Raw genomic sequence first — 12,535 nt, 5'->3', positions numbered from 1 at the left:
CTTTAATTGTTTGCTTTATAAAACCCTGGGGCTGCGAGAGGTCGCGGGTTTAGAGAGTGATTTTTAAACTACTATAACTATTATACAAGGCCATAAAAACTAATAATACCTTTTGCGACGGGGTCTTCCAGCGATTTTCCGTTAATGATTTACTAGGCTGAACATTTTCGATTGGAACAGCCTAGTAAAAATCGCGTTTTAAACCCGCCCCCTCTAAACAGCGGCAAAATCACACACACGGGGTGGGGCAGATGCTCAGCCACGATTCAGGTAGGTTTTGTAACATACCTAGTATCAGGCCATTCAGGCCATCATGGCTGATCCATGCTTCCATCTCAACCACATTCTCCTGCCACCCCCCTTCAACCCTTGACCCCATTACTAATCTCTCCTCTGTGTTTCTCCTTTAGGGTCACCCCGGTCTGATTGGATTGATTGGACCACCAGGAGAACAAGGGGAGAAGGGAGATCGAGGAGCCCCTGGTCGGACGGGACAGGGAGGCGTTAAAGGCGATGATGTAATTACCTGCAATCTTTGCTCTTTGGAACGTTTCAGCAGTGGGGTCAACCATTGATGGGGTCAGCTTGGTGAAGTTGCTCCAACACACACACACTATCTTCGAGCATCCACCCTAACCTGTACCATAGAAACATAGACAATCGGTGCAGGATTCGGCCATTCAGCTCTTCGAGCCTGCACCGCCATTCAATATGATCCAAAAATATTTCAAAATCCAAAATCAGTAACCCTTTCTCCCCAAATCCCTTGATTCCATTAGCCCTAAGAGCTAAATCTAACTCTCTCTTGAAAACATCCAGTGAACTGGCCCTCACTGCCTTCTGTGGCAGAGAATTCCACAGATTCACAACTCTCTGGCTGAAAAAGTTTTCCCTCATCTCAATCCTTATTGGACTACCCCTTATTAACCATATAACCATATAACAATTACAGCACGGAAACAGGCCATCTCGGCCCTACAAGTCCGTGCCGAACAACTTTTTTTTCCCCTTAGTCCCACCTGCCTGCACTCATACCATAACCCTCCATTCCCTTCTCATCCATATGCCTATCCAATTTATTTTAAAATGATACCAATGAACCTGCCTCCACCACTTCCACTGGAAGCTCATTCCACACCACTACCATTCTCTGAGTAAAGAAGTTCCCCCTCATGTTACCCCTAAACTTCTGTCCCTTAATTCTGAAGTCATGTCCTCTTGTTTGAATCTTCCCTATTCTCAAAGGGAAAAGCTTGTCCACATCAACTCTGTCTATCCCTCTCATCATTTTAAAAACCTCTATCGTCCCCCCTTAACCTTCTGCGCTCCAGAGAATAAAGACCTAACTTATTCAACCTATCTCTGTAACTTAGTTGTTGAAACCCAGGCAACATTCTAGTAAATCTCCTCTGTACTCTCTGGATACATACATAGGTTTTCCCTCATCTCAGTCCTTATTGGATTACCCCTTATTCTTACACTGTGACCCCTGGTTCTGGACTCCCTCAACATCGGGAACCTACTGAGGTGGAGTGTATCTTCCTCAGTTGCAGTAGTGTCACCAAACTCCAAGGGCATTGAAAACCATTGATGACTATGTTTATTTGCTTGGATCCACAAGCAGAATTGAAATGAATGGAGATATGTTTGATGGCTACTCCATCAGTAGACAGACAGAAGTGTATTCACACACAGATGTTCTCATTATCTTCTCTTTGCCCCTAGGGTATTTCTGGTGGAACCGGCCCCATCGGCCCAGGAGGTCCCCCAGGTTTACCGGTAAGTTTCACCGCCGGTGAAAGATGGTCATTGCTGGTGCTGGCGGCAGGAACGCAGGGAGGGGGGGCTCCAGTCCCCAATCCTCCCAGTTCCTGCTATCTTTGGGATGGGGGCGTGTGTTGGGTAGGGACATGTGCTGGGATGGGTACATGCTGAGATGGGACCTTTGCTGAGGTGGGACAGGTGCTAGGGTGGAACGCATGCTGAGATTCAAGATTCAATATTCAAGATTCAATTTATTTGTCATTTGGACCCCTTGAGGTCCAAACGAAATGCCGTTTCTGCAGCCATACATTACAAACAAATAGACCCAAGACACAACATAATTTACATAAACATCCATCACATCGCTGTGATGGAAGGCCAAAAACACTTATCTCTCCACTGCACTCCCCCCCCCCCCCCCCTACTGATGTCAGAGTCAAAGTCAAAGCCCCCAGCTGGCGATGGCGATTGTCCCGCGGCTATTAATGCCACGCCGGGTGGTGCGAGGTCGCACACCGGGTCTTGGTGTTAGAGCCCCCGGCGTGCACTCGCAGAGTCCCGCGGCCATTCCAAGCCGCGCGGGGCGGTGATGTAAAGCCCCGCTCCAGGAGCTCTTCAACCCCGCAACGCGGGCGGGAGAAGTCACCGTTGTGGGAGCCCTGAAAAGCGGTCTCCCTCCAGGGACCCGCGGGCTCCCGGTGCCGCCGTCCGCCAGACCCGCAGTTGCAGCCTCCGAATCTCCGGAGGTCGGGCCGCAGCAGCAGCAGCAGCAGCGCTCCACCACCGCTCCACCCGCTCCGGACTCGGCCCGCTCCGCGACGGTGAGGTGAGTCGTCGGCACCAGAGCCCCCGGTCTTCTCCTGTTGGAGGCCGCTCCTCGTTGCAGCCCCAACTACAACGGAGACCCAACAAAGAAAAGGTCGGGTCTCCCGTGCAGGGAGAGATTTAAAAGTTACCCACCCCACCCCCACACACACACCCCAACAAAAAATAACAAAAACTACATAGAAACATAGACAAAAAATAATGTTTGAGACATTTGAGATGAGATGTTTGCTGAGGTGGGACAGGTGCTAGGGTGGAACGCATGCTGAGATGAGATGTTTGCTGGGGTGGGACGTGCCCTGGAGTTGTTAGAGTTAGACGTCTGTGGGGGTGGGCACTTATTGCAATGTTGTTGGCTGTGAGTTCTTTTATTCGGCCGGGTGTACAGGTCCAACTCCGATTATCCGGCAACTGATGGTCCAGAACCTCCTTTAATCTGAACACAATCCCGAGAGCATTGCATTCTTTCGGGACCTGCGCCTCCATCTGGGGTGTTGTGGATAATGAGGGGTGTTGTGGATAATGAAGAGGATTTCCAAAGTCTACAGAGTGATTTAGGCCATTTGGAAAAATGGGCTGAAAGATGGCAGATGGAGTTTAATGCTGATAAATGTGAGGTGCTACACCTTGGCAGGACAAATCAAAATAGGACGTACATGGTAAATGGTAGGGAATTGAAGAATACAGTTGAACAGAGGGATCTGGGTATAACCGTGCATAGTTCCTTGAAGGTGGAATCTCATATAGATAGGGTGGTAAAGAAAGCTTTTGGTATGCTAGCCTTTATAAATCAGAGCATTGAGTATAGAAGCTGGGATGTAATGTTAAAATTGTACAAGGCATTGGTGAGACCAAATCTGGAGTATGGTGTACAATTTTGGTCGCCCAATTATAGGAAGGATGTCAACAAAATAGAGAGAGTACAGAGGAGATTTACTAGAATGTTGCCTGGGTTTCAGCAACTAAGTTACAGAGATAGGTTGAATAAGTTAGGTCTTTATTCTCTGGAGCGCAGAAGGTTAAGGGGGGACTTGATAGAGGTCTTTAAAATGATGATGAGAGGGATAGACAGAGTTGATGTGGACAAGCTTTTCCCTTTGAGAATAGGGAAGATTCAAACAAGAGGACATGACTTCAGAATTAAGGGACAGAAGTTTAGGGGTAATATGAGGGGGAACTTCTTTACTCAGAGAGTGGTAGCGGTGTGGAATGAGCTTCCAGTGGAAGTGGTGGAGGCAGGTTCATTGGTATCATTTAAAAATAAATTGGATAGGCATTGGATCAAATATTGCTCATTTTCAGAATAGGTCATCTATGACTAAACAGAAATTAACAATTGAATATAAAGCACATTCACAAAAAAGACGGGTCCTCTGCTCCATACCTATAGCACTTGACTTTAGTGCAGTCCTTCTGAATATGCCCAAGAGAAGGGAATGGAGGGTTATGGTATGAGTGCAGGCAGGTGGGAAAAAAGTTGTTCGGCACGGACTTGTAGAGCCGAGATGGCCTGTTTCCGTGCTGTAATTGTTATATGGTTATATGGTTAAATCAAACAATAATAATGCAATAGCAACAATAATAGTCGATGTAGTTCAGAGCTTATTTGAGGTTGTAGTGTTTAATGGTCTAATGGCTGTGGGGAAGGGGGTATTCCTGAACCTGGACATTACAGGTTTCAGACTCAAGTCAAGTCAAGTCAAGTTTATTTGTCACATACACATACGAGATGTGCAGTGAAATGAAAGTGGCAATGCTCGCGGACTTTGGTGCAAAAGACAAACAACAAAACAACCAAACAAATTATAAACACAATCATAACACACATATTCTTTTACATAATACTGTAACACTCCTGTTCCAGCTTCCCGATGGCAGGGATGAAATGAATGTGGCCAGGGTGGTGTGGGTCTCTGATGATGCTGGCTGCCTTTTTGAGGCAGCAACTCCGGTAAATCCCTTCGATGGTGGGGAGGTCAGAGCCAATGATGGGCTGGGCTGTGTTCACAAATTCTTAGCTCCTGGGCATTCCAGTTGCCAAACCAGGCCGTGATGTAACCAGTCAATATGCTCTCTACTGTACACCTGTATCCTCTCCGACATGTGCCCACCTTAATACTCTTTGCTTTTGGTGTCTTTCTCTTCCAGGGTTCCCCTGGTCCAAAAGGTTCCAAAGGTTCTATGGTAAGTTAACCCGTTTCATAGTTATGATACAATATGATAGAACTGTATTCATCCCAGCAGGGAAATTGGTCGGCCAACAGTCGTAACACACAAGGTACACAGAAAACATGAAATTAAAATTAAATTCAAAGTTAACAAGAGGAAAAGACAAGGGACTGTTGGCTGGCTGCTTGTTTGCACAGCACCTTCACTGGAACAAACAAACAAACGAACGTGGGCTTATCCCCTGGGCAGAGGATTTTAATAATAATTTTATTTATAGAGCACTTTAAAAACAAACATAGCTGCAACAAAGTGCTGTACATCACTAATCATTGACAAAAAAGTTAATACACACCAAAAATAACAATCAAAAGAAATAGTAGGAAAAGACATGTACAATAAAGAAACATCAAAAACACCACAAACAGAGGCAAAGCCTCAGGCAAGGTCAAAAGCCAGGGAGTGCAAATGTGTTTTAACACTGGATTTGAAGATGGACAGTGAGGGGGCCTGTCTGATGTGCAACCGCAAGGTGTTCCAGAGTGCCGGAGCAGCAACAGAGAAGGCTCTATCCCCTCTGAGCCTCCGACTAGACCTCGGTACCTCCAGGAGCAGCTGACCAGCTGACCTGAGGGACCGGGCAGGAGCGTATGGGTGGAGCAGCTCAGAGAGGTAAGGCGGGGCGAGCCCATTCAGAGATTTAAAAACAAATAACAGTATCTTAAAACTAGAGTGGCCCCCCTCCCCCTTTGTTCTCCGCTGTCCCTCACGGTGATTGCCCCACGCCGGGTACTCCATTGTCCTTCAAGGTGGTCCCCCCAAGCTGGGTCCCCATTGTCTTCCCCCCCCCCCCCCCCCCCCCCCCCCCCATCACCCCCCCCCCCCCCCCCCCCATTCACGTATCGCGCCCGCAGCCAGATGTAGGAAGGAGACACAAACCACAAAGCATCAAGAGCAAACTCCTAAAGAGAGGATGCTTTGTTCTGGGATAAATGCTGGAGGCTTGTGTCCTTTCCAAGAGATATCCGGCATCTAGAAAAAAAAGCAAAGCTAGTTGGAGACGCAAGACTCTTGAGCACTACTGGAGGAACTCAGCGGGTCAGGCAGCATCTGAGTTTTAGAGATACAGCGTGGAAACAGGCCCTTCAGCCCATCGAGTCCATGCCGACCAGCGATCCCCGCACACTAACACTACTCAACATCCACTAGGGACAAATGACACCTACACCAAGCCCAATTAACCTTCAAACCTGTATGTGTTTGGTGTGGAGTGGGGGTGGGGAACTCCTCACAGACAGATTCAGATTCAGATTCAGATTCAATTTTAATTGTCATTGTCAGTGTACAGTACAGAGACAACGAAATGCATTTAGCATCTCCCTGGAAGAGCAACATAGCAAACGATTTGAATAAATAATAATAAGTGTCCGGGGGGGGGGGGGGGGATTGGCAGTCACCGAGGTACGTTGTTGAGTAGAGTGACAGCCGCCGGGAAGAAGCTGTTCCTCGACCTGCTGGTTCGGCAACGGAGAGACCTGTAGCGCCTCCCGGATGGTAGGAGGGTAAACAGTCCATGGTTGGGGTGAGAGCAGTCCTTGGCGATGCTGAGCGCCCTCCGCAGACAGCGCTTGCTTTGGACAGACTCAATGGAGGGGAGCGAGGAACCGGTGATGCGTTGGGCAATTTTCACCACCCTCTGCAATGCCTTCCGGTCGGAGACAGAGCAGTTGCCATACCATACTGTGATGCAGTTGGTAAGGATGCTCTTGATGGTGCAGCGGTAGAAGTTCACCAGGATCTGAGGAGACAGATGGACCTTCTTCAGTCTCCTCAGGAAGAAGAGATGCTGATGAGCCTTCTTGATCAGAGTAGAGGTATTGTGGGTCCAAGAGAGGTCATCGGAGATGTTGACCCCCAGGAACCTGAAGCTAGAAACACGTTCCACCTCCGTCCCGTTAATGTGGATGGGGGTGTGCGTGCCGCCTCTGGACTTCCTGAAGTCTACAATGAGCTCCTTGGTCTTCTTGGAGTTAAGGGCCAGGTTGTTGTCAGCGCACCATGCTGCTAAGTGCTGGACCTCCTCCCTGTAGGCCAGCTCATCGTTGTTGCTGATGAGCAACATGGTCAACAATGTGGATGGGGGTGTGCGTGCCGCCTCTGGACTTCCTGAAGTCTACAAGTCTACATTCAGACAGTACCCATAGTTGGGATCTAACCCGGGTTACGAGCGCTGCAAGCATTGTAAGGCAGCAACCCGTGGCCGTTGTTACCGATGTGTTTCACCAACTTCATCCCATTTGATTTTCGCAGGGCACTGCTGGTACTAAAGGACAACGAGGTGTTCCCGGTGCTGCTGGTGCTCCTGTGAGTAGTACTTCATTACAATCTTATATGTTCATAAGCGAGAGGAGCAGAATTAGGCCATTCGGCCCATCAAGTCATCTGCAGAATTGTTAATCATATTGCCATCCAAGGCATTGTTGTATGTGACAAATAACACAGGATCTGACGCTTATCCTTGTGATCATAATTAGGCCATTTGGCCCATCAAGTCTACTCCGCCATTCAATCATGGCTGATCTATCTCTCCCTCCTAACCCCATTCTCCTGCCTTCTCCCCATAACCCCTGATACCCGTCCTGAGCAATAATCTATCTATGCCATAAAAATATCTATTGACTTGGCCTCCAGAGTCGTCTGCGGCAATGAATTCCACAGATTCATCACCATATACCCATATAACCATATAACCATATAACCATATAATAACCATATAACAATTACAGCACGGAAACAGGCCATCTCGGCCCTACAAGTCCGTGCCGAACAACTTTTTTTCCCTTAGTCCCACCTGCCTGCACTCATACCATAACCCTCCATTCCCTTCTCATCCATATGCCTATCCAATTTATTTTTAAATGATACCAACGAACCTGCCTCCACCACTTCCACTGGAAGCTCATTCCACACCGCTACCACTCTCTGAGTAAAGAAGTTCCCCCTCATATTACCCCTAAACTTCTGTCCCTTAATTCTGAAGTCATGTCCTCTTGTTTGAATCTTCCCTATTCTCAAAGGGAAAAGCTTGTCCACATCAACTCTGTCTATCCCTCTCATCATTTTAAAGACCTCTATCAAGTCCCCCCTTAACCTTCTGCGCTCCAGAGAATAAAGACCTAACTTATTCAACCTATCTCTGTAACTTAGTTGTTGAAACTATCTCTCCCTCCTAACCCTAATGTTGATCTATCTCTCCCTCCTAACCCCATTCTCCTGCCTTCTCCCCATAACCCCTGATACCCGTCCTGAGCAATAATCTATCTATGCCATAAAAATATCCATTGACTTGGCCTCCAGAGTCGTCTGCGGCAATGAATTCCACAGATTCATCACCCTCTGACTAAAGAAATTCCTCCTCATCTCCTTCCCAGCGAACATCCTTTAATTGTGAGGCTGTGACCTCTGGTGCTGGACTTTCCTACAATTGAGAACATCCTCTCCACATCCAGGCCTTTCACTATCCACAATCTCTGTCTGACCTTTCCTTCCTGCACAGAGCCACACTGAGGTTCATTGGTATCATTTAAAAATAAATTGGATAGGCATATGGATGAGAAGGGAATGGAGGGTTATGGTATGAGTGCAGGCAGGTGGGGCTATGGGGAAAAAAAGTTGTTCGGCACGGACTTGTAGGGCCGAGATGGCCTGTTTCCGTGCTGTAATTGTTTATATGGTTATATATGGTTATTAAGTGGGACTTGGTTGACTGAGGGCAAGTCTTGGGCTAAATGGTTGTTGAGTCTACGCCTGGTCTGGCTGATGTAATGAAGGCCACATTGGGTGCAGTAGATGGGGTTGGAGGAGGTGCTCGTGAACCCTGTCTCACCTGGAAGGACGGCTGGGTTCCCAAGGGGGATTTGGTTGGGTTTGACTGCAGCCACTGATGATGTCCTTGCATCTCCTCCGTGGCCTTGCTAGGGTCCTCCAGGTGAAGTCATTCAGCCACTGCCCATCCAGAGGCGCAAGAAGAGCAAGCGCTCGGTGCCCATCGACGGGAGCCAGATCCTGCCAGACGAGAGGATGATGGACGACGAGATCATGGACTACGCCGACGGCATGGAGGAGATCTTCGGGTCGTTGAACTCGCTGAAAACGGAGATTGAGCAGATGAGGCATCCAATCGGCACCAAGGAACATCCTGCCCGGACCTGCAGAGACCTACAGCTCTGTCACGAGGAGTACACTGACGGTGAGTGTTTTAACTACATGACAGTTCCAGTATCTTTACTCCATGACAGTGGGCCGAAGGGCCTCCTCCTCTGTGCTGTACTGTTCTATGTTCTACAATAACATCAATTAGACCTTGACATTGCAAAACAACACTCACTGGATATCCAGCCTCTGACCAGATGTTGCTAACTGCTGGAACAGTTTTCCTTGTGTATGAGTATAGAAAATAGGACGTACATGGTAAATGGTAGGGATTTGAAGAATACAGTTGAACAGAGGGATCTGGGTATAACCGTGCATAGTTCCTTGAAGGTGGAATCTCATATAGATAGGGTGGTAAAGAAAGCTTTTGGTATGCTAGCCTTTATAAATCAGAGCATTGAGTATAGAAGCTGGGATGTAATGTTATAATTGTACAAGGCATTGGTGAGACCAAATCTGGAGTATGGTGTACAAATTTGGTCGCCCAATTATAGGAAGGATGTCAACAAAATTGAGAGAGTACAGAGGAGATTTACTAGAATGTTGCCTGGGTTTCAGCAACTAAGTTACAGAGAAAGGTTGAATAAGTTAGGTATTTATTCTCTGGAGCGCAGAAGGTTAAGGGGGGACTTGATAGAGGTCTTTAAAATGATGAGAGGGATAGACAGAGTTGATGTGGACAAGCTTTTCCCTTTGAGAATAGGGAAGATTCAAACAAGAGGACATGACTTGAGAATTAAGGGACAGAAGTTTAGGGGTAACATGAGGGGGAACTTCTTTACTCAGAGAGTGGTAGCTGTGTGGAATGAGCTTCCAGTGAAGGTGGTGGAGGCAGGTTCGTTTTTATCATTTAAAAATAAATTGGATAGGCATATGGACGAGAAGGGAATGGAGGGTTATGGTCTGAGCGCAGGTATATGGGACTAGGGGAGAATATGTGTTCGGCACGGACTAGAAGGGTCGAGATGGCCTGTTTCCGTGCTGTAAATTGTTATATGGTGTTATATGGTTATATGCTAACCCACTCATTCTGGGATCATTCTTGTAAACCATCTCTGAACCTTCTCCAGAGCCAGCACATCCTTCCTCAGACGTGGGGCCCAAATGTGGCCTGGCCAGCTCTTCATGGAGTCTCAGCATTACATTGCTGTTTTTGCAATCAGTTCTATTGTCCTCAGCCAGGTTTACAGCCTTCAATGATTAGTTTTGCTTTAGTTAACTATGCTGTGGAATCTAAACACTGATGAAACTTCCAGTGAAGGTGGTGGAGGCCGGTTCGTTTTTATCATTTAAAAATAAATTGGATAGTTATATGGATGGGAAGGGAATAGAGGGTTATGGTCTGAGCGCAGGTATATGGGACTAGGGGAGATTATGTGTTCGGCACGGACTAGAAGGGTCGAGATGGCCTGTTTCCGTGCTGTTATTGTTATATGGTTATATGGTTATATCGAAGCAGCTCTACCCGCTGCACCACCTCATCGTCTGTGGAGTTTTTACACATGCCTTTCTCTTGTCCGCTCAGGTGAATATTGGGTCGACCCCAACCAGGGCTGTGCGGCTGATGCCTTCAAGGTTTACTGTAACTTCACCGCAGGAGGAGAGACCTGCATCTTCCCGGACAGAAAATCCTCAGGGGTAAGTGGAGAGACGGGACTGTCTGGGGCAATCCTTGGCATCAGCTTCAGTTTCAGTTTAGAAACATAGAAACATCGAAAATAGTAGCAGGAGTAGGCCTTTCGAGCCAGCATCACCATTCAATATGATCATGGCTGATCATCCTAAACCAGTACCCCATTCCTGCTTCCTCCCCATATCCCTTGAATCCATTAGACCCAAGAGCTGTATCTAATTCTTTCTTGAAAACATCCAGTGAATTGGCCTCCACTGCTTCTGTGGCAGAGAATTCCACAGATTCACAACTCGCTGGGTGAAAACGTTTTTCCTCATCTCAGTCCTAAATGAGGAAATTCTTAGTTAGTTATTTCTTATTTAGATATTGTGACCCCTAGTTCTGGACTTCCCCAACATTGGGTACATTTTTCCTGCAACTAGCCTAGATCTGCATAGAGCATAGAGAGAGTACAGAGGAGATTTACTAGAATGTTGCCTGGGTTTCAACAACTCAGTTACAGAGATAGGTTGAATAAGTTAGGTCTTTATTCTCTGGAGCGCAGAAGGTTAAGGTTCTCATCCATATAACTATCCAATTTATTTTTTAAATGATACCAATGAACCTGCCTCCACCACTTCCACTGGAAGCTCATTCCACACCACTACCACTCTCTGAGTAAAGAAGTTCCCCCTCATATTACCCCTAAACATCTGTCCCTTAATTCTGAAGTCATGTCCTCTTGTTTGAATCTTCCCTATTCTCAAAGGGAAAAGCTTGTCCACATCAACTCTGTCTATCCCTCTCATCATTTTAAAGACCTCTATCAAGTCCCCCCTTAACCTTCTGCGCTCCAGAGAATAAAGCCCTAACTTATTCAACCTATCTCTGTAACTTAGTTGTTGAATCCCAGGCAACATTCTAGTAAATCTCCTCTGTACTCTCTCTATTTTGTTGACATCCTTCCTATAATTGGGCGACCAAAATTGTACACCATACTCCAGATTTGGTCTCACCAATGCCTTGTACAATTTTAACATTAGATCCCAGCTTCTATACTCAATGCTCTGATTTATAAAGGCTAGCATACCAAAAGCTTTCTTTACCACCCTATCTATATGAGATTCCACCTTCAAGGAACTATGCACGGTTATTCCCAGATCCCTCTGTTCAACTGTATTCTTCAATTCCCTACCATTTACCATGTACGTCCTATTTTGATTTGTCCTGCCAAGGTGTAGCACCTCACATTTATCAGCATTAAACTCCATCTGCCATCTTTCAGCCCATTTTTCCAAATGGCCTAAATCACTCTGTAGACTTTGGAAATCCTCTTCATTATCCACAACATCCCCTATCTTGGTATCATCTGCATACTTACTAATCCAATTTACCACCCCTTCATCCAGATCATTGATGTACATGACAAACAACAAAGGACCCAACACAGATCCCTGAGGCACCCCACTAGTCACCTGCCTCCAACCTGACAAACAGCCATCCACCATTACCCTCTGGCTTCTTATTTACTTCATGCTGAGTTACTTCAGCATTTTGTGTCTCTCTTTGGTGTAGACCAGCATCTGCAGTTCCTTTTTACACATTTCTTTCCCCTGGTGTTCAGATGAGTGGTGGGATCAGGAGGGAGTTGAAGGGAATGTAGGAATCGTGTGGTGGAATGGAAGCAAAGCAGAAGGCATGGGCTTGGTGACCTGTTTCTGCACTGAATCTCTCCAAGTTCTTGCCACATTAGCCTTCAGCAGTCAGAGTATTGAGTATAGAATTTGGGAGGTCATGTTGCAGTTTTATAGGATGTTCTTGAGACCACATTTAGAGTATTCCATTCAGGTCTGGGCACCATGTTATAGGAAAGATATTCTCAAGCTTGAAAGGGTTCAGAGAAGATTTACGAGGATGTTGCTAGGACTAGAGGGTCTGAGCTACAGGGAGAGGTTG

At 46.7% G+C, this 12,535-nt stretch overlaps 1 protein-coding gene across 1 annotated transcript in view; it reads left to right on the top strand.

The window, feature by feature from the left end:
* The window catches only part of LOC129693695 (collagen alpha-1(V) chain-like), a 39,287-nt gene that overhangs the window by 20,185 nt on the left and 6,567 nt on the right, over nt 1-12,535 (top strand). The window contains exons 10-15 of the mRNA XM_055630479.1: nt 411-518; nt 1,726-1,779; nt 4,738-4,773; nt 7,066-7,119; nt 8,734-9,004; nt 10,493-10,605. Coding sequence (XP_055486454.1) covers nt 411-518; nt 1,726-1,779; nt 4,738-4,773; nt 7,066-7,119; nt 8,734-9,004; nt 10,493-10,605 — 636 coding nt within the window. The remainder of the gene's footprint in view (nt 1-410; nt 519-1,725; nt 1,780-4,737; nt 4,774-7,065; nt 7,120-8,733; nt 9,005-10,492; nt 10,606-12,535) is intronic.

Source organism: Leucoraja erinacea, unplaced genomic scaffold, assembly GCF_028641065.1.
Source record: "Leucoraja erinacea ecotype New England unplaced genomic scaffold, Leri_hhj_1 Leri_392S, whole genome shotgun sequence".
NCBI lineage: Eukaryota > Metazoa > Chordata > Chondrichthyes > Rajiformes > Rajidae > Leucoraja > Leucoraja erinaceus.
This window is presented reverse-complemented; position numbering and strand designations above follow the sequence as displayed.